We start from the raw sequence: 23641 nt of genomic DNA, 5'->3' as shown, positions 1-23641 counted from the left end.
GAGCGTTTGAGTGAGTCTCATCTAAATATGGCTTTAATCCCCGTAAGCAGCCATGGGTGGGGGAGTGGGGACAGGTTAGCACATTCTTCAGCAATCATCTCTCGCACAGTATCATAAACCCAAGAGCTATGTGCCCCACATAGTGAAGCATTTCAGTTACATATTTATCGGGGCTACCATGGAATTGGGGTAGGCCACATAAAATCTGGAAAGAAGAATAAACCGTGGGGCTTACTTTAGAAACATTTTGGCTGAGAAATAGGGGTGAAGTCATTACGCAAAGCATGGTAGGAGCTATCATGTGACCAGTAGCACAGAATAAGATAAATCACTAGGAAAAAAAAAAAAACCAAAGCAAGGGCAATAAAAATTACATTAGGGGTGAACGCAGGTGACACGGGGGTGTTATATTTAGAAACACTTAAAGTCTTTTGGTGAACAGCAACTACTGAGGAGGAGTGGATCTTCCCAGCCCCAGCCCCAGCAGAACTGTGAGAAGCAAGAAACCTAAAGGCCATTTAAGCAGAGCACTTCCTGGCACTTCGAGACCAAGTGTTTTAAATCCTGGTTGGGTTCCTTCACAGGGTTCTTGAAATGTCAAGGTGGGAGAAACAGACTGTTAGGCTGCAAATGTTTAGATGGCCAAGGCGCTTCAGACATAGGACGGAGGTAGAAGAAGGACGCCTTAAAAACAAAAGTGTACGCAGTTGAAGTGAAACGAGGGGAGCTGGTTATTTTGCTTGACTGGCTAAACTATTACAAAAATCTAGCTTGAGATAAAAGCACTAGATCCAAGATTATGATAATAGAGGCAGAAATGAAAAGTACAGAGCAAGGTGGAGATCACGAGTTATTTTTTTTCAGTGAAAAATAAACAGTGAAAATATATTTAAATTCAACGTTTCATCCCAAGGTATGTCGTAGGGAAATGGTCGCGAGGACTGTCTGCTATCTGTATGTATCTGTCCTGAATGATGTCTGCCTCCTACACTTGACTCTTGAAGTCACTGCTTTGGAAGGAACACCTCTGGCTTTGCGGTCTGAAGCTGGCTCTGCTCAGGCTGCTGACAGTGACTCAGGAAATGACCTTGGAGAAGTACTTGACCTTGACGAACCTGCTTTGCTTTTGAGTACTGTGCAGGTAGGATGAAGGACATAGCTAACAAAGATGGCCCCATCAAGCCAGGAGTCTCGGTGCTGCTATACCATTGTGGGGTTATTCGGCAAGATGGAAAGGTATCCAGCCCAGCAGAGCAGACAGCCAGAGCCACTTGACACTTTGCCAGGGCAAAAGCCACCCCAAGCATGCTGCTTTCAACACTGTGGTATCTCCATCTCCCTTTTGAATCAATCACTTTTGAATCAAGCACATAGCATTTCGAATCATGCACTTATATATGACACAGCTCTCCTTAGCAAAATGAGAACAAAACAATTTGGAGAGTCTTTGATGCATGAAGAAATGCCTGTTGGTAGGATTATATTTGTGACAAATGACTGGCATGCTACCATCATTATGAAAAGGAATAGTTTCAAATAAACGAGTTGAAAGTGGACAGGAGCTCACTTTTTGCACACCCATCTCTCATGTTCAGGGCGAAGACTAACTCTCTCAATTTTCTAATGTTTCCTGCAAGGCACAGGGGAAAGAAAATGCTTTTCTATTTTATCAACCCTAAATATATTTAATTCTGAATTTGGAAATTATCAGTAAGAAAATTTGAGGAGCATTAATAAAATAGAAACTTGCCTCCAAGAGTACACAGCAAATCTTTGCCAGCAACAGATTGAAATTCAGTATTTTCAGATTAAAAAATGCATTAGTCAAAAATCTATGTTTAGCCTTTCCGTAAACTAGACCAACACTCAAACTCTTCCTAATACTGAACAGAGCCAACGGGGAGCCTCGTCTCTCTTAGTCTTGCCAATGAGTACAATGCCAGATGAAAAAGAATCCCGGAGGACGTTCTTAAGCACAACCCTGTAATTGGCTTTGTGAGTGGAATTCACATTACCTATGTGGCGTGGAAAAGCCCAAGCTAAAAACAGAGATTAAAGTGGCTGTGCTTCTATTCTTTGTCCCACCCCATTCCTCCCTCACAGGTATATATGTATGTATTATTTGTTGAGGGATGAATGGACAGAGAGAGAAATGGATGGATCATACGCTCCTCCTGGTTCTGTTTTTAATGTGGTGTGTGAATGTATTGTACACCTTACGTGTGTAAGGATGCTCATGAAAGCCGGAGCGAGCAACCTCATGTGTGATTGTGCCCCCCTTGTTTTTTTTGAGACAGAGCCTAATGCTTGCCTAAACTTACCCAGCAAGGGTAAATTGGCTTGCTAACACTCCCCAGGGATCAGCTGTCCCTGCTTCCACAATAAATCTCAGGCTTCCATAACTTCTCATCTACTGAAATATAAGCCTGTCCTCATTCTATCTCCCCGCATCACTGAATCTGCTGGAAAATCACTGCATCCAGTGTCCCCCCTACCCCATAGGATTTCATCAACTGTCCAGGACGTTTTCCTCCTGACCACCCTCTGTGCCAACGAAGTGAACAACTAGGCAGAGGCTCTCAACACCCTCCATACCTTACCCTACCTTCCCAGCAACTTCAGGAACGAGCCACGTACCGTGCACAGGTCATGACTGCCGTCTTTTTCCAAGAACCTTCAAAACTGAACCATCACTTCAATGAAAGCTTTGGTTTTCTTCTTTTCCTAGTTTTAGGAGTTATGAGATTTACTTCTTCCTCGCCCTGCCCCACAGTTCTACTGGGATGGTTTATCGTCTCTCGTTCCCATCTGCCTGGTATTTCTCTACAGTTAAATGTGTGACTTTCCCTGTACTCTTCCTTCAGCCAGGCCTTTGCTGAATACTTTTTGGGCATTGCACTTTCCTGGTTCTAGGCGTTATCTCAATAGATTTCCGTGCTTCTCTTATATGGTGATCATGAAAAGATAAGAGTTGATATGTGATATAAAGTGCTTATTAAACGACCTGATACATGGTGAGTGGCCATAAAGTCTTAGCTCCTTTATTGTTATTATTCACTGCTTAGCCCCTACATGGCATTTTTAAGTCATTTATGACTTAAACTTAAAATATCACTAGACAAGAAGAAAATGTATATAATGTACTAACCATATAGGCAGTCTCTTGAAAGATACCCCCCACCAGTAAACCATTTTCTTTGGGTTCATGACAATGGCACTAAACCAATGTTTCCAAAACCTAAAATATAAAAATAAAGCCATTTCTCCATACTTTATGATATGTACTCTCCTGAGACAAATATTTTAAGGAAATGGGAGGTGGGGCGATGCTTACAAATATACCATCTTGCAAATGGTGAATAGTCTTTTTTTTTAAACAAGTTTTTTAAAAAAATATTTATTTATTATATAAGTACACTGAGGCTGTCTTCAGACACACCAGAAGAGGGCATCAGATCCCATTACAGATGGTTGTGAGCCACCATGTGGTTGCTGGGAATTGAACTCAGAATCTCTGGAAGAGCAGTCAGTGCTCTTAACCACTGAGCCATCTCTCCAGCCCAGGTGAGTAGTCTTTAATAATAAATCTTTACTCATTCCGGGCTCTAAGAACTGATGGGATTAGAGATGTGGAAATGGCCATGACTCTGACCTGAGCCAGCCATTATATGCTGTACACATGCAAGTGTCACATTAACCTTGTAAACAGATGCAATCCACTTTTGTGTAGCAGGAGTGGAATCAGGAGCTTGTGATGTAAACACTCCATCATCACCTCGCTACCCACTTCCCAGCCCTTTAAAACTATCTAAAAAGGAAAAAATCAGAGCCTATTTAACAGAGAATAGGTGCTTTCATTAAATCTTGGGTCATCATGTCTTCATGAAGGATGGTTGTCACATTCAAATCCAGAGTAGGAAGACCGCTACACCCATTTCTGGATACAAACGCAAGGTGAAAGTGTTTCCTCACATTTAAGAGAGTGCATCCTGAGATGTTACCCTGAGGACCTTATGGGACACATGGATGACTTTGCATTAGAGTGTAACTCAGTAAGGCTCACTTGCTTTTGAATTAATAGGCGCTATCAAGAATAAAGAAGACTGCACGAGGTAAGGACAAGCGTGTTCATGGGCACCTACCTTGAGCTTATGTTCTTTCCTGTTCACAATTACGGCCGTGATTTGCTGGTCCATGAAAATCAGGATGGTGACTAGCAAAGCCGGGATAGCAGCAGCAAGGCACACCCACCAGGGGTTTCCTCCAAAGGGTGGGACAAACCAACCCCGGTGAGGGCTTGTTGGCTTAAAGCAAAGAAATAAACTTTTTCAGAACAGTGTTACTATATGCTACATGGTTTAAAACTTTTCATTTTTGGAGAGGTAACGTTTTTTAAAAAGTAGAAACAATTGTAGTCTGGAGAAAAAGACTATTTAACAAAAGCCATCCCAAAAGACGTTATTTTTGAGATAGTTGCTAAAAAAAGGAAAAGGGAAAAAAAGATGCAAAATATGGGTTATTGAAAACAACAGGGAGTGATCTTTTAAATACATGAAATTATTTGAGATAAGGTATCAGATAGAAAAGGAAAAACTTAACATTAAGAGACAGAAATAAATCTCAAATGTAATATTTTGAGAAGAGGTAGAAAAAATTTAAGAAGCCACCACAGATTTGTTTGATTTTTCATAGTTAATAATAGTTGTTTCTACTCCTGCCAAATAAATGACTTCATGACACATAAAAAACTATTTTACATGTTATACCTGAACCGAGTACTCAGATCTCTTACTTCACACAGGGAAATTATCCAGAAGTCATTAAATGCCCAGAACTGTGTCAGAAAATCAGATAAATTCTTATTCTCTGACTGTCAGGGGATCAAACATGTCTGTTACAGAAAGAGAGCATTCTATGCTATTTCTTATCTTAAAAAAAGCAAATAGACATAAATATATTATTTATGAGTTTGGTCTTCTTTTTTGTTGTTTTGCTTTCTTGTGTTTTTTCTTTTTTCTTTTTAGGAGATAGGGTCTTGTTTTTTAAGATTTATTTGTTTATTATATATAAGTACACTATAGCTGTTTTCAGTCACACCAGAGGAGGGCATCAGATTCCATTACAGATGGTTGTGACCTACCATATGGTTGATGGGATTTGAACTCAGGACCTCTGGAAGAATAGCCAGTGCTCTTAACCACTGAGCCATCTCTCAAGCCCAGGAGATAGGGTCTTATTCTATAGCTTAGGCTGGCCTCCAATTCCCTATGTAACCCAGACTAGCCTTGAACTTGTAGAAATCCTCCTGCCTCAGTCTCCTGAGTTCTGGGCTGGTAGGCATAAGCCACAAACCCTGGATGCATGTTCCCTCTCAATTTGCTCAAAATTCCACCAAGGAAAGAAAACTCATCCTCATGTTTCCTGTATCACACATTGTGAGCTTGACACCTAATCTTACTCATTAAAGCATTTCAACTCCCATCCCCCAGGATGGAAACTGCCCCCAAGCAAACACTTAGAAAAAAGCGGTGATTTAAATGGATTAGTAATGGAATCAACTAGAATTTACCTTTACTGATGAATATGATATTATGCCAGAGATATTCTTTACTGTCACGTATGTGCATGTGTGTGTACCATGCATATCCCCTCTCATAGTTATATGACACTGCAGTCAGCTTAATAGCCTTGACATTATTATCTCAATAGTGTAGAGAACAGAGTAAGGATTTTTCTAGAAAATAGGTTAAAGTTTTGCAATTATAAAGCTTCATTAAGTATATAATTATGAATGCATGTCACATAAGTTTTATACCTTATGCCTATATACACATTAAGTCCAGAAAATACAGAATTCCTTTGTTCTCTTTGAACAATTAAGCTTCATATTATAAGTGTTCCTGGTAGGTAATTTGGTAGGAGGGAAGGACCACTAAGTGGAGCTTGAAGGCTTGAATTCTAACTTCACTGCCTGCCACCACTAGTTAAGAAATAATGGACCTTTTGCCTAATTTTTGTGAGCACTAGTAGATTATAAAACAAACAATACTAGCTCTGTGTGCACTTCTCAGAACTGCTGCATGAATCAGGCCAATTAGGTCTGTAAGAGTGTCTGAAATATTCTGAAATATACAAGGCAGAGTTCATCAATACTATATGCTATCTGAAAATGAAAGTCAATAAAACCCACATCCTGAATTTGATCCTAACTGTGGCATTTAATTTTAGTGAAGAAATTAGACTATCTGTAAATGAGCCTCACAGGGGATTGCTTTGAGGGGAAAATGGGTAATTACACAAAACTGACTGAATTCACAGCAACCACATTAAAGGAAAAGATAGAGGCACAGAGTTTGAGCAACAAGCAAAAGAGGCACTCGCTCACCTTGAACTCACTTGGCACAATTAGCTTCGGAGTATCCACACCGACGAGGGCATCTATTACACAGAATATGAGAATGGACAGGATGATGGCAAAATCGCTGATCAGTTTTCTTGCCTGAAAAAAATAAAAAGGAAACAAAGGACTAGTTAGTATCATACACCCTGGTGCCTATGTTTGAAGTGCAAAAGAATTTCATATTTACTAAGAATTTATCAACAAATTATCCTCTGGATGTAGGAGAGATCACTAAACACAGTATACATTATTTTTCCTATGTGCAGCACGAAAGATATTTGAATAAGAATAGAATCTAAGCACACATGACACATTGAAATAGAACTCAGTTTGTCTGGAAAGCAGCATTGCAAGTAATAAATAAAACAACAGTGTCTTAGTCACTGTCCTATTGCTGTTAAGAAATACCACAGTCAAGGCAACTATTGTAAAAAGAAAGCATTGAACTGGGGGCTTACTTATTGTTTCAGAGGTTGATCCATTATTATCTTAGTGATACAAAGGCAGACATGGTGATGGAGAAGGAGCTGTGAGTTCTACATCCTGATTTGTAGGCAGCGAGAAAGAGGCTGGACCTGGAGTGGGCTTTTGAAACCTCAAAGCTCATCCCCAGTGACACACTTCCTCCAATAGGCCACACCTCCTCCAACAAGGCCACACCTCCAATAAGGCCACACCTCTTCATCCTTATAATCTTTTCAAACAGTTCTATTTCCTGGTGACCAAGCATTAGGAAATATGAACCTATGGGGACCATTCTTATTCGAGGAGTCACAAATGGGAATCCCATTAAGTAGCCTGAGGATGATACAAATCTATCAGAAGATTCCAAGTTCCAGGCCATTGAGCAATGTCAGTATCAAGATCTGCAGTAAAGTCCAGGTATGGTAGATACAAACTGAAGGCTGTACAGAATTCTAAGAAAACACCCCCTTATTCCGCTAGAATTGGAACATTACTTTATGTGAGAAATCTTTTCATTGCTAAAGTGTGATCAACATTATTTGGGCATCCAATACCGTAAGTGCCTTCTCTGGTCAGGACAAGGTCTGAGCATTAAACCCTATGCTTTCTCATGAATAGATGCAGAATGGCTATTAGAAGGGGAGCACAGGAGTTTGGGGATATATTAGGGATCCTCCATCATTACTAGAGATACTACTGAGGGCCCAATAGCTTGAGTAGAGTAGACACCTCAGCTATTGGTCGGGAGTACAGTAGTGTGTCACTGGATTGCTCATTAAGAGCTATTCAGTTCCTAATTTGATTCTAGCATCAGTCTCTCTCTCAAAGGAGAATGGTCAGTTTCCTGATGCTGCTGGATGACAAAGGTGGACTAAGGAAGTAAGTGGTTTAAGATAGATAGGCTCCTGGAAGTGAAACTATCTCCATGCGTTCAGTAGGAGCTAAAGCAAGGAGTGGACATTGCATGATGCTGCAGCATGCTCTAAGGAGCCCAGGGACTCATTCTTAGACTTCACCGGGTGTCAGGAACTACACTACCAGGATCAAAAATGCTTCTGGCTGGGAATTCTTTGCCTTACAAAGGGCCAGACTCTGTTGGCTCTAGTCTAGTACATGCCATGGAAGAGGAGATCTGCTCTCTGAAGAGTTCACTTCAGTTACATGCAATGATGTCACAAGCAAACAGATGACAGGAAGCAAATAAAGGAAACATAGGATAACAATTATGGTCGTAGTTGATATAGGTGGATGACGTGGACTGTACTTTCACTGTCATTATTTACAGTATGAATGCAAAGCCTTTATTAGCTTCCCTTGCTTCATCTGCAAAAGAGAGGGAGAATACTACCTGCAACTTCACGTTGGTTTTCTTTATCAGAATTAAATACGATTAACCATGGAAGTACTCAACCTAATATCTGGATAAATTACTATCGTTATTTTGTGTTCCAGCAGGCCTCTTGACTGCAAAAAGCACTCAAATAATTAGAGTATCTACTTCAAAGAAGTCTTTGAGGTGGATCTTAATTCTAAGAAACACACAAACAACAAAAAAAAAAAAAAATCAAAGCCCAGCAATCCTATGGAACTACTATGCAGAGACTATTTTGATTACAAATACTGAGAATTAATGCTTCCCAGGACCTCAGTTCTGGATGAAACTTACTTCTCAAGTTTTATGCGAGTAGCATTGACAAATGGTCCGGAATAGCCTGGCAAAGGGTGGCCCTAGGAGGCAGTTTCACTGTTGTTAGGGTGTCACAACCCTCGCTGTTCTGGGAGGGCCACAAATCCCTCTACAACCAGAGTTCACTCACGTCTTGTAGTTCTTACTAAAATTTATTATGTCCCCAATCCTCACACTCAAAAATCTAACCAAACAACTCAAATGGCCTATAACTCATTCAAAGAATGGGAACGGTTATTTTAAAATACCGTTTATTCTCTTTTCTGTAATAGAGAAGGATGCTAATTCAATCCCATGGTCCAAGTTCCCCAGATCTATCTGCCCAGCTGTGACTCCCTCTGCATTGCAGTCACTATGGCACCTCATAGAGAAGAGACCATATCTTGGGTCTATTGTAAGTTGACTACCCTGCCAGTCCAACATGGTGAACTGGAGGTCAGCATTGAGTTTACTTGTGAAGCTCCTAACTTGGTCCTTGTTATGCTGTAAATTAGAAACATTCCCCTCAGGTGGATGTGCTTTTCACCTGTTTTCCAGATGATAATACTGTCTGGGAAGACCTGAGGCCTGTCTGAGAGGGAGTAGAACTCTGAGGTGGCTCATCGGAACGGTACCTTTGTCCTGATTCTGGTTAGTTGCCATTTGGAAAGGCGAAACCTCATGGTCCTGCAGCAAGAGACATAGACGGCACAGCAACCATGCCTTCCCAGTAGTGAGGGACCATATGCCTGAACCATGACCAAACAAACTCCTCCCCCACTAAGGTCCAGTAAAAGTGACCGATATGCACTATGTGGGCCTGTACTCTCTGAGAGAAAGATCAAGGCCTGAGATGGAAACTACCATGAGAAAAACATCCCCTCTAAAGTGCTTGGAAACCATTCAGTGTCTTTCTATTTGAAAAATAAGATGATTTGTCTTTAGCAAATTTCAAGTATATTTCAAATAGGAGATATTCAATATTTTCTAAAACTTGTTGAACTATGAAATTTTTATTACTTTGCTATGGAAATCACACCTCATTTTCTTCTTCCTTCCTTCCTTTTTTTTCAAAGACAGTCTTTCCACATAGCCCTGCCTCTCCTTAAACTCACTACATACACCAGGGTGGCTTCAGACTCAGGATATCCACCTTCCTCTGACTTCTAAGTGCTAGAATTAAAGACATGAACCATCACACCTAGCTAAATAACTCGATTTAAAATATGCCTCTTCCCTTAAAAAAATCTTCCAAATCCAATTTCATATCCAAATCAGTATTGTCTTCCACCTGTTCTATTGGGAGTTATTTTATTATTTCAATGATGTTGTCATTTTTCAAATAATCTTAAAATCCTTTTTATAATTTTATGACTAAACAGATGGATATTTGCTGGGTTACACATATTAACCATCATGCATTTGTCTGAAAATCCATGATTCTTTCTTATTTAGATTTATTTTTTTATTTTCCCACTTTAATATGTGATATGCGGTTCTTGTAGAATATTTAGAAAAAATATAACAAGTATTTCTCAATTCCTCTCCATAGTAATAAACTATAATATCTGAAATATATACTTTTGTTGTATAAAGTGCTATTCACAGCTATGTGGATATATAACCTTTGATATTTTAATGCTTTTCTTCTTCTTCTTCTTCTTCTTCTTCTTCTTCTTCTTCTTCTTCTTCTTCTTCTTCTTCTCCTCCTCCTCCTCCTCCTCCTCTCCTCCTCCTCCTCCTCCTCCTCCTCCTTCTTCCTCTTCTTCTTTTTGTTGATGTTTTGAAATAAGATCTCACTTTAAGGTTCCAGGTTGGCCTCAAAGATAAGATCTTCCCTTGTCAGCCTCACAAATGCTAGAATTAGAGGCATGACCTTCCGTTCCGTGCTCTGTTCACATTCTGCTTTGTATGCCCCTTTCAGATTTTCTTATTTCCTTTGATATTTTCTGTAACAGCAACCTTAATGATGTCAAAGTATTATGCTGAATCGATATACAAAGATCATTTTTTCCTAATATCCTAGATTTAGATGGTTCCCAACTTTTCTAGACAATGAAAAAAAAATTTCATAAAGTAATATTTGCAAGCACTTGGGGCTATTTACTTGGAATAAATTACTCTGAGCAGAACTGGCCTGTTGATGTGTATATAAAAATTTAAGGCTTTGGGGACATGATGCCAAATTACCATCCAGAGTGTAATATCGATTGCCAGTTCCACTCTACCTAACATACAAATGACTCTGGCTAATGTAAAAAAGCTAAATCCAGACTCAAAGGGGAAACAACTTGCTGTCATTGATGATATTCAAAAGAATATGAACTAGCCAAACCCCTAAAACTGTCCTTTTCTGTGACTCAGCAAACTACTGCCTTTCTTATTCCCTTCTGATTCTTGTTGTTCACACAGTTTTTATATAAATGCATTGCCCTTTAAAAATGACATTAATATATATTCTCTGAAGTATCTCATTCAACAGTATAAAGCCAGCATTACACGGACAGAAAGCAAACAGAGTTCTAAGTGATTCGGAGCCTCCTTCTAAGAGCAGAGTGCTTGCATGGGAAACAGCTCAGACAACCAAGGTGATATTCCCCAAGTTGTCCTGTTTTGATCTAGGAGCACTAGGACACTTGGGAGACAATTTGGAAACTGAGTCTAGTAGACGTCCCAAGGCTACTCTACTGGGCACAGCCAGACTTGTCGGCTGGATTTTTCTCAACTCTTCCCACCTCTTCATGTTCTTGCTTCTATTAAGGGTCTTTGCCATAACGATTTTCTCTCTTTGGGAACTGATCACACCTCTAAATTCCAGAACCATCTATCTATTGGATGCTTCTACTTGGAAGTCCTTCTTAGAGGTATCTCAAAATTATGTCAAAAAATTATGTACTCGGGCTCATCTTCGGCAGCCCAGCCTGCCTGACCACTGCTGCCCAGGCCCCCTCTTTCACCTTTGTTTTCCATTTTAGCTTAATTAGCCCTATTGTTAAGGATAAAAGAAATAGCTTGCCAACCCACCGACAATATCCTGCACTTAGCAAGTTAAGAATTATCTTGAAAATATGTATAGGACCATACTACTTTATTGGCTTACTGTTTTAGTGTCTTCCATGGTTCCTCTGCTTACCATGCCTGTCTCAGGTGCCTCTGTCATGAATTGCCATGAATTTGGAGCAAGTCTGGATAAAGAGCAAGTTCCAGGCCAACCTAGGCTATAACGTGAGTCAACGTGTTAAGGTGTAAGAAAGTCTAAGCAGCCCTTACTGGCCTCAAAGTTGAATGGAGTCCAAGCACCTATGAGTGCAGACAATGCTTAGATTAAAGCCAGGAAATGCACTGTCCCCTAGAGCCTCCAGAGAGACACAGTTCTTCTCACTGAGGATTTACAGTCCTCAACTGAGACCAATTTCACACTTCTTACCTCCACTATTTTAATTTGAACCTACAGAGCTGCCTCTGAGATCCAAATTTTTATTGTTCTAAGCTACCATGTTTATGTTAATTAGATAAGACAAATAAGTACTGTGAATGTGCACACACACCTATATGCATTATATATGTGTATGTATACACACATACATGTATCAGAGTAATATGTATGTGAGTGCACATATATTGATTCTGGGAGGATTTTTGGGCAGGGGACATCTTGTTAAATGTGGCATTATGATCACATGGGCTCAAAAGTTGCTGAAAAGACAAATTCTAACAAGTGCCAGAAAATTATAGTTCTGAAAATTTATAGAGGATAAGAAGCAGTCCTATTAATGATGCTAAACCTCACTGAAACTCTTAGGCAGACTCACAGCATTCTCTGCCACATATTAACTTGTATTTCTCCTCCTTCCTCTTAAGTCATATGATATATATGTCAAGAGCTGCAGAAATCAGTCTTAGGGGTGTTTATGGTTAGGTAATTCATTCTAAGATGCACGATCTACTCTTAAGATTCTTGTCAGGGACATTGCCTTTCCCAGATCAAGTCTGTATTTAATATCAAATCTTCTAATATGGGAAGGTAGATGGGATGCTATGCTAGCAGGGTACTCAGGACTTACTAAAAATAACTGGGAAAACTGACTCGAGAATCAGAGTGCATCTAAAGACGTCAAGTCAACTAGATAACAGTCTAGGGCCTGTGCATAGGCACCGTCTGATTTGAAGACAGTAAGAGATTCTTTGAGCCCTTCTCACATTTCTAAACACATTTAGAAAAAGAAAAGCATATTCTTTTCTTTCATTGTTTTCTCTTTCAAAACAATATTTATGTAAGTCAACATATTAATAAAATAAAAATAATCCTAGAAATTCATATTTTTGCAATTCTCTAGCAATGACTATCCATGACAATTAACCCTAGAGGGTTAAATGCTTTCATGAGAACACTGTGATTTTTTTTTTTTTACAGGATCTTATGCCCAACCTGTGGATCTCTTGACCAGTCTTAGTTTGGGTGTACCCTTGATCAGTCTTAGTTTGGATGTGCACTTAACAACGATCCATCCAAATCCATTACTAAGTATCTTCAGGCTAACCTTCAACATCTTATGGATATAAATTATCCCAATCTGATAAAATAAAGGAAGATAACTTACAGAGAGCAACACTCTGATATTTTGAAAAATTGCCTTTCAGGTACATGGATTCACTACGTGTACTACTGTAACTTACAGAAGAGAAACATGTCTAAAATAAGACTAGAATGATCTTTGGGTACTATGACTAGTTCTTACATTTTTTGCTACTCTTAATAGTCAAAAGAAATTGAAAAATATTTTGTATCCTCTGTAAAATAAATTAGAAAATATCTCAATTATTCTTGCATGCTGCAAACATATTAAATATTTAAACTACCAAAGTAAAGAAGAAATTAAGTGGATGAGAAAGACAATTCCAATAATCATAGGCTGTTCTTCTATTCTTGAGCAAAAAACAACCTTATAAATCTATTATAAATGCACTTTATATGAAGGATGATACCATATTAATTATTGAGGCAGTCATAATCATGGAGATACCAACAGCGAGAACTAGTTAATTTACAGGGAAAAAAAATAAATTTGGTTCCTAGGAAGCCCCAGAGGACATTCAGTTTTCACTTTGCAAGGACTGCAGCTGCTCTTAAATTAACTGGGGCTAGGATGGGTGCTGGGAGCCTGCGGAGTGGTTTTCAATGGATGGAGCTGCTAGGGAAAGACAAGTACAGCAGCAGCAGGCACCCTGTGGGCTCTCAGTAAATATTAATCTATGATGTCAAGTCCTCTAATGAGACTGGTGCCTGCAAGTTCTAAACAATAGTGTATAAAAAGGCATTTATTCCAGAAGAAAAAAAAAAGTCCACTAGACAAATACGTGGCTTTTGGCAGTCACAGGCACGGAACGGCATGGTTGTTTTGAAATTTGACCTCCCTAGGAGTCAATACTGTAAAGCTTGCTGCTTTTTTTCCTTTTAAAGCATCAACATTACTTATAGTAGTGATCTTAATTCACTGTGCTTTGATCCAATGATGCACAGTATATTACAAATCCAATAAAAAGAGCCCGGTTCAAACTGTACAGTTCTAATTCTATAAACTTCGAGTCGGGGAGATTTGGGGGAAATAGGAAGTAGGCGGGATAATTTTTCAGGGTGGGGCTAACACCTGCCGGTAGAACCTTCCTCGGCAGGCTGAGTGAAGTGGTCCAGGAGGAGACCGAGGCTATAGTAACCAGTAGCAGAGCACGGCTCCCATCCTGCCTCAAAACTGGGTAGTAGAACAAGGAACCAAACAAGCCCAAGACAAATAATCAGACTACATGGGAAAAATTATAATCCAATCTCTGTCCTTGATAGGGAAAACAAAAAAAATCTTAGGCTGACATGAAGAAAGGTAACCAAAGGAGTCAAGACTTAGGGGATGTGTCACGAGAAAAATGTTTACTTTTCACTTCCCTGAAAAGCCGTGGTGGGAATGCCTTCCAACATCCCATGTCTATGGTACAAGAGGAAACCTCAAGCTGACTGTGTAACTCCTGGGAGTGGAGCAGATGCTGTGGGCAGGGGATGTAGAAGGGAAAAGGCGATGGGGCTACTGGGTTCTTGTTCCAGAGACTCACAAGCATCATGAAGACCATAGCTTTTCAGAAACGTAGAGGCAAGATTAGACTCACTTGGGAGAACTTTAACTGAATGTTAAAATCCAGTAATATCCTACAGCCCAACACTTTTCTAATGTCTTCTTGGATATAACTCAAACCATGGTAATAAAGGGGTTCAGGTCCGATAAAGAAAATTAATTTAAGAATGTATATTAAAATGTAAGAATTTAGATTTGCATGACTAATTGCTAATTTGACAACCTAGAGATAAGAAACTCTTGGTTTCCTGCACTGATCTGAAGGCTGTTGACTCTCCTATGATGGACGCGTTAGCTCAACATGCTTTAAACCAGGAAGATCGTATGGTCAGAGGGCATGACTTCTTCTATCTATAGCTTGCCTCTGTCTCCATATGTGAAGCCCTCTCCCAATACTGTGACCAACCATAACTCTGAACTTAATTTTAATTGGGGCTCAATTCAAGTTAACTGAAATTTTTTTGTCATCTATCTCTATCTAAGAGCTGACATATTTGTAGTAAGTGTAAAAATATATAACAAATCGGATTGTATTTATAACTAAATGTCTCTGTCATTTTTTGTGAAATAAATATGAAAAAGAAGTTAGACAAAGGCAAATTTGACATTCAAAATGACTTTCCTAGGTATAAAACATCAACAAGAACTAGGAAAAATCTCTTATGTTCAGTGACAGAAAAAACATATTTTTAATGAACTTCTATGATGGGATATGGCCTGATATTTTGAACGGTACAAATGTCACTCAGTTTTACCAACATCAGAACGCAACACAAAACAGTCACCTACTATTTCTTATTCACTTTTAATGTTAGTTGTTTTAGTTTGACAGTTCGTAACTTTCAACAAGAATATTCTATGGGAAAGGAAAATAGAAGTGTAATGTCGCCCACCTCTTAGAAAGAACTGCTTACAAAATGCATACCTCTTAACTCTAAACACAACCCATTTCAATAGATCAGTGATCGCCAAGCTGTCAGACAAGAATCATGATTTGAGAAACTTAACTACCTGAGGAACCTAAGATTTTCCTGCAGTTTATGAGCATAAAAATAAAATGTATTACATAGCTAAAATACCCATTATGTTTTCATTTAAATTCTGGAATGCTACACTTTGTTTTAAATCCTAATGCCAGTTCCGTAAGATCTACTGTCACAGTAGGCTGTAAAAGAGCTCTAATATGGGGTCCCTCTGCAGATCTTTAGTATGAATGGAAATAATGACAAAACAAAAGTCAACCTTATTTGAGAGAACAAAAATACAACTCATTTAACAATAAGTTAAATATATTAAGTGCCTACTATGTGTCTGGTTCTTGACGTAGTCATCCTGGTGTTCCTCATCTAGTCTAATGTGAAGAACACATTAGAATCATTGTCCACATGGGATGGATATTGTAATTAATAAGATATATAATAGTAGTATCAATGAATAGTTTACACCATCTGAACATAATGTGGAAAGGAATATAGCTATTGATATTTTCTGGAATAATTATACAAATTATTGTTCGTATAACTGGAATGTATATGTAATATTAGACTATGAGTACTCTAGGTTTAGATTGGAAACTCCTATTTATGAGCGATCCTTGGAAGAAGGCAAACTTGTACCCATTGCACATATGAGCCTGGCACGTGTTATACAGCCATATCAAAGGACCAATGGCTTTGCCAAGAATTTTATGGCTTTCTAACTCCTCCTGTTGTGATCCAGTCCTGCAGTATCTTTAAGCTCCACTTTTCTTTTGTTCCAAGTATGCAGCAATAGCAGCATTGTTCCATGCTGGCAATCATTTGCTGGTGTGGAACTTCTGAAGAACGTTCATGTGAATGCCTTGAGCCATCTGCCACAGACAATCACACATTATGCTCTGATGTTCCTCCTAGAAGTTTGACGCTAAAAGATTCTGACTTTGAGGCTGATCTAATAGACCAGTCATAGTACAGGATAGAGGACTGATGTGCTCCTCCGAAAAGAATGGGGAACACCAGGCGCCAGTGGAATTCTGGCACTGTAGCCATATTCCATCAAGTGTTGGGGCTCTAGCAGGCCTGACATAGCAATTATGTAATCAGGCTAGCAAAGTTAATCTGCTTCATTCAAAGCGCTTATACGGAGGGATTGCTTGCTATTGGGCCCAGGAGATCCTTGAAGGGGAGTGAGTCACTGACCCTAGTCTAATCAAAGGCAATGGAGACTACACTGAAGCTTACACTAAGTGTCGGTTTAAAGAGAAAGGGTAGAACAACTAAGCAACCTATGATAAGTTCTATATGGAAATGCAAAGCTTGGTACGTAGCATGGAATGGGCATCTTAGTTTGCCACACTGGTCCACTCTGCACCAATGAGTGCGTTTGGGTTCTGGATTCCATCTGAGTGTAGACAGTAATAGGAAGAGAGAGAGAGAAATACAAAGAGTGGAGGGAAGAGAAAAGGGGTGGAAGAGGGTAGGAAAGGAGATAGGAGGGATAGATAGATAGATAGATAGATAGATAGGATAGATAGATAGATAGATAGATAGATAGATAGATAGATAGATAGATAGATAGATAGATAGATAGATAGATAGATAGATAGATAGATAGATAGATAGATAGATAGATACATGATAGATAGATAGATGATAGATAGATACATGATAGATAGATAGATAGATAGATAGATAGGTAGATAGATAGATAGATAGATAGATAGATAGATAGATAGATAGATAGATAGATAGATAGATAGATAGATGGATGATAGATAGGATAGATAGATAGATAGATAGATAGATAGATAGATAGATAGATAGATAGATAGATAGATATAGAGAGACAGATCGGTGTATTGATTTTGCTAGTTGGTTCCTCCTAAGATGATCTGACAGACTGACTCCTCGAGGCTACATTCACATCATTTCTCAGGATCTTTCTCTTTTCCTTTATTCTAAGATCAATTCATCACCCCTTTCCACATCCTCTGGGCGCAGGATAGTAGCAATTTCATTCTTACTAGCTGTAGGCTACCATAACATCTGTGTTTTCTCCAAACTCAGCTTTGTGAACAACGCCTTCCCTCAAACCATCCTAAATGATCATTTCAAATGATCCTAATTGGAGTTCATTATTTGCTTCAGACTAGAGCCCCGACACCAAGTATCATTGCAAGATTTTGACCATGGTGGATAGGTTCTCTTGTTTTGTTTTGTTTAACCGGCTGAGATAACCCACACAGGGAGAAAATGAAATCAATTGTGGAAAGAAAGTAAACCATGTTCCCAATTATCTATATACTACATGTGAGTCATCCAAAGGAGAGATTCGGCCTCTGTGAAAGAAGTCCTGGCCTGAACAGCAAGATAATCATCAATTTTGGGAAGTTTTAAGAATTGATTGTCACTCTAAGGACGTGTAGAACACAGAGAGTTTATATCCGCTTAGGAGATGAAGCCTCAAAGCTTCATTAAAAAATACAAAACTGGGGTTGGGGATTTAGCTCAGTGGTAGGGCGCTTGCCTAGCAAGCGCAAGGCCCTGGGTTCGGTCCCCAGCTCTGAAAAAAAAAAAGAAAAAAAAAAAATACAAAACTATTTGCACTTAAAGCGACATTAATTGTCGTCTAGCTGAGCTCTCCCCTTGTAGGTGAGGTTGGGAAGTCTGCAGCTGGGCATCAGAGGGTACACTGTTAGTTCATGGTAGTGCTGGTGTGAGTATCTACCTGGATCCCTATCTCTATTCTCTTCTCACGAAATACAGCATTTACTGCTGTCTGAGTGATTTCCACAAGTCAGCAATAACGCGTACCTAGTGTAAGGTTGATATAAAGGACAAAATAAAAATTATCAATCATTTTCAAACACTTCATGGAATTAGCTAACAAGTCATGCAATCATACAGGAATGAAACAATTATCTCATGTTAAGCATGTAAGTTTTATTTGGTATTGTGCAAGCTCAGGAATCTACACACTTGTCTGTTTCTTTGCACCATGGCCACCAACCTATATGACAGGCTGAACAAAGTACATTTCAACACATGAGAGATAGACAGTGGTAGTATTCATTTACAAATGTGCAATATTATGTTTGTATTATTATTTACATTTACTTATAAGATACATGTAAGTGAAGACAACAGAACAGTTAAAAACCATCTCCATAGACATCATAACTAGGGTGTTATTACTTTTCTATTTTCTTAGTAGCATTTGTCAATAGCAAAAATTTACCTTATCACAAATTAGGCTTGTATGATAGATTTTTATTTTAAAGTCTGGATTCTGGAGTTACTGTTACAAGATAAAAGTTATGTTCACATGGAAAGTTAAGACGATCACTACTGGACTGTGAGGTAAGCTATGGTGGAACAGGACTTCCTAATGTTCTTCCTCTCACACAAACATCAGATTGAACAATGCTATATCTTAGAAATAGTTTTTCCAGGCCCGAGAAAGCCAGATGAGTGATTACATAGCACATCTGTCTAGACTATAGGTAAGCTAAGACACAGGTAAGTTAAGAAAGAAAACTATATGCTATATCTGTCACCTTCTCTAACATCAGACAATGCAACTTGGAGGCAGAAACAGTGCTTGGAGAGAGGAAGAGGGAATAAGCCCCCCAGCACTGGTGAGGACCAGAGGAGCTCCCATGACCTCAGCCTTTAGTTGAGTACAAAGGACTAGCAGAATCAGTCTAGTCCAGCAGCCCAAGGTCCTGTAACTTCTCTACAACTCAGTCTCTTACCCATTCCATACTAAAGTAGCCTCAGAGTCTTGCATACGAAGTCCTCCTAGTACCAGGTCAGGAACAACATACTGAGCTCCTGTGATGCCTTGACTTCTAGACCTATTCGACTCCTCTGTGTCCACAGACTACAGGCTATTCCAAGTCCCAGTCCATAACAGGACTAAAAGGCATCCAAAGTAGGAAAGTAAGTTAGGATACGGAAAATGTGGTCTTATTGACAGAGAACCCAAGATATGCCATCAAAATAAACCAAAAAAAAATCCAGAACTGATTAAATTCAGAAAAATTAAGGATATAAAGTCAATATAAAAGACCTCTGTTTTTTTCTACACATTATTACAAACTCTCCAAAAGTAAAATGAAGTTCACAAGACCCCACCCTTAGATGAGGATCTACAGGTAGACAGTGGCTATTGGAGTTGGGGCTCAGTTCTCTTCAAGGGTGAACTCTCTGATAGGTTGTCCAAAAATAAATGGGCAGTTTAAAACACACACATGTATAGGCAAGACTCTGTAGGGTATCATGTGAGTATATCATGTGTGTAAACACAACTGTAATTATAGAAGAGTCCATGAATTCAAGAGGGGACTGTTATGGGGACACAGGGGGAAGTTGTTAGGAAAAAGGAAGGTAAGGGAATGATTTAAATACAATGTATCCATGTATGAAATTAAAATCATAAAGGGAAGATGATTCTATTTATATTAGCTACAAAGTGATGAATATTGAATAATAAATGTAAACAAGATGATATATATACATATACTTTTAAAGCTATAAAGTATAAAAAGCTAATGAAGGAAATTGATAAAAACACAAATAAATGAAAAGATATCCCGTGTTCATGAACTACAAAAATAAATAATGTTAAAGTGACCACAGTACCCAAGGAAATCTAATGCAATACCTATAAAAGTTCCAATGAAAATTTTTCAGAGAAATAGAAAAAAATCTAAAATTTATATGGAAGCACATAGCATACCAAATAGTCAAGTAATCTTGAGCAAAAAACACAATTGTAGTCGTCACAATACCTGGCTTCTAAATATGCTACAATGACAGGTGATTCCTTCTAAATACACTATAATGTAATAGAATAGCATATAGACTAATGGAGCAGAATGATTTCTGGATCTCAGAAATCAGCCATCGGATGATTTTCAACAAAGACTCCAAGTGTGTACGATGGAGAGAAAATAAGAGACCTCAATGTTAGGAAAACAGGATATTCACATGCAGAAGAAGGAAAATAGAACATTACCTCCCTCGTGCAAAAATCAACTTAAAATTGATAACTTAACAGAAGAGCCTGAAACCATAAAAATATTAGAAGAAAAAGTAATGGAAGATGTTATGCTGAGCTTGATGAAGATTATTCCCAAATTAAAAAAAAAAATCTAACATCACACCTAATTCTATTATAAGAGTCGACTCCAAAAATCTCAGGAAAAATGCTTAATTGTCAAACCAGACTGAATCAAACAAAAATGTTTCTGCCCAGCAAGAGAAGCAATTGGCAGAGTAACCAGGCAAGTACAAAGTGGGCATATACTCACCAACGACTCACCTGACAAGAGGGTAATGTCAAGAGTATATAGAGAACTCAAGGGTAAAACATATATAGCCCACTTAAAAATGGACAGCATACTTAATAGGCTTAAAAGACTTTTAGGCCATGAGATGTGAAAACATGTTCAATGACACTAATGATCAGAGAAATGCTTCAACCTACAAGGAGTTGTGAAGCCACATAGGTTGATCCCATTATCAAGAAGACAAAGGATAACAAGGTTTGGCTCAGATTTGGGGAGAAGAGAATTCTTTCAGTCTATTGTTAGTAATGTAACTTGGTTTAGCTTGTTACAGAAAATGGAAGAAGGTTCCACTAAAGGATTAAGAGAACTGACATACGATACAACAGTCCCATCATTCAACATATAATGAAAGAAAATAAAATTATTGTACCACAGACTGTGTGTCTTTCCCTACATCATAGCACCATCCACAATAGCCACAACATAGTAACATTGGACATGTTACCCATGGATGAATTTTTATATAAAAAAATAGAAAGCAGAGTTGGTCTTTTTGCCCAGTTTTGCAAATTGCAACATCTAAGAGCTTTACAATTTTCCACAGTTCAACCAACTATATTCAAAACCCATTAAACTTTTACAAGACGTAATGATTTGTAAAATATGTCACAATGCAACAAAAACAAACAAACCTACGATCCCGTGAACTGGTGGTTACAAAGGAAAAAACCACAATCCAGAAGAAGTTGTCCTTAAACTTTTTATCCAGCAGTCCGTTCCACTTAAACTCATCCACTGAGGAAGTAATGGGGTTAAGCTCATCTCTGGGGGTGTGTCCTGGGACCTCAATGTCAAATGCAGTCAGAAACAGCCCCTCACTGTCAGGAGTGAAGAAGAAGGAAACCTTCAACAGAAGCAGATGGGAAAAGAACTCCCTGCAGAGCCAGGTTCCAGTCAATGCTGTGTGTGTGTGTGTGTGTGTGTGTGTGTGTGTGTGTGTGTGTGTGTGTGTGTGTGTGTGTGTGTGTGTGTGTCTGTGTGTGTATGTGTGTGTGTGTGTGTGTGTGTGTGTGTGTGTGTGTGTGTATGTGTGTGTGTGTGTGTGTGTGTGTGTGTGTCTGTGTGTGTGTTTGTGTATGTGCCTGTGTGTCTGTGTGTGTGTCAGTGTCTGCGTGTGTATATGTGTATACATGTGTGTCTGTGTGTGTGTCTGTGTGTTTATGTATGTGCCTGTGTGTCTGTGTGTCTCTGTGTGTCTGTCTGTGTCAGTGTCTGTGTCTGTGTCTGTGTCTGTGTGTCTGTGTGTGTATATGTGTGTGTCTGTGTGTGTGTCTGTGTATGTGTCTGTGTGTATGTGTCTATGAGTCTCTCTCTGTGTGTACATGTGTGTCTGTGTGTATATGTGTTTGTCTGTGTGCATGTACCTATGCGTGTTTGTGTGTGTGTGTGCATGTTTTTGTTTGTGTACATCTGCTATCACATTGTGTACCTAAACAAAGACTGGCTCTGAGCCTGTCAAATGCCAGCATATGAAGTCTATTTTAATAGATTAAGGAACCCCCTCCCTTATTTCTCTTTATGGAAAATGCTCATTCCTCGAGCTATCTACTTTTAGACACCTCATTATCAGCACTTTCCTTTATTCCCTATTTTATAAGAAGAAATCAGAAGGCCCAGAATTTCCTATGTGATAGTGGATACATGAATTTTCATTTTCTTGGGATTAAAAGGGGGACTCCTATCTACTAACATGCTCGTCTATAAAACACAGTGGAGCAGTTTCATGAGGGCAACAGGTCACTGATATAAATCATGTTTAATGCAGATTACCTGGGACCATTGACCTCTTAAACAGCATGAAAACAAAAAGAGTAGCTTGGTTTCATTTCCCAGTTCTAAAAAAAATGACATTGAATAGCTAAATGTTTGCCCTCATCTCTCAAAGAGCTATAGCTTTGAATTTAAGTTCACTCAAGCACTCTAGCATGGCAGAGGAAACCTATGTAACCCAGTCACATTCTAGGTGTTTACAGCCCTCGGGAGTCTGGGAAGCCGAGTTTGGCTCAAATGGCAGCCATACCTTACAGCAATCCTAGTGTACAACATAGTTTTAGTCTATACCTATAGACTGCATTCAAGTATTAAGACACAGAGGGTCAATGATTGAGAAATTCTACACCATCAAAATTCCTGGTGGATAGCAAACGTTTTCGCTTACGTACTTACACACCGTGGGCCGGAAGGGTCCTTTTCTTCAGTCATGTGCTTTTAGATGGAGCACATCTCATCTCTCCCTTCAAGTACTAGAGCCAGAAGTTATGATCAAATTATGAGAGCAAATCTTTGAAAGGTTTCTTGGAGGCAGGACCACAATTATATTAAATGTGCGTGTGCACGAGCAAAGACCAGAATGTATTATTTAGATGTACAGAGTACTATTGGACACGTTGAACTGCGGGTGCCTTTTTTTTTTTACTCATTTTGTAAAATCAAAAGGAAGTCATTCATACCCTCGTTACTTACTGTGGTTGGAAAATAGCGGCTGGTTTTGAATTTCTTCATGGCCATAGAAGAGGTGTAAGTGCCCAGGAAGAGGATGAAGGACATGAGTGTGATGTCAGGGACGAAGTCACAGTTGTTTCCCACGAGCTTTCCTCCAAATTTCACACACTCTTTCTTTGACAAGTAGGCCCAGTCAAAGGTAGCATTGTGGTACT

The 23641-nt window shown here is 39.0% G+C and overlaps 1 protein-coding gene across 1 annotated transcript in view; it reads right to left on the bottom strand.

The window, feature by feature from the left end:
* Positions 1-23641, bottom strand: part of Slc4a4 (solute carrier family 4 member 4) — a 331652-nt gene that overhangs the window by 30995 nt on the left and 277016 nt on the right. The window contains exons 17-19 of the mRNA XM_032916131.1: positions 23448-23639; positions 6386-6499; positions 4143-4304 (exon numbers count right to left, since the gene is read on the bottom strand). Coding sequence (XP_032772022.1) covers positions 4143-4304; positions 6386-6499; positions 23448-23639 — 468 coding nt within the window. The remainder of the gene's footprint in view (positions 1-4142; positions 4305-6385; positions 6500-23447; positions 23640-23641) is intronic.

The sequence above is a fragment of the Rattus rattus genome, chromosome 11 (assembly GCF_011064425.1).
Source record: "Rattus rattus isolate New Zealand chromosome 11, Rrattus_CSIRO_v1, whole genome shotgun sequence".
Lineage (NCBI taxonomy): Eukaryota > Metazoa > Chordata > Mammalia > Rodentia > Muridae > Rattus > Rattus rattus.
This window is presented reverse-complemented; position numbering and strand designations above follow the sequence as displayed.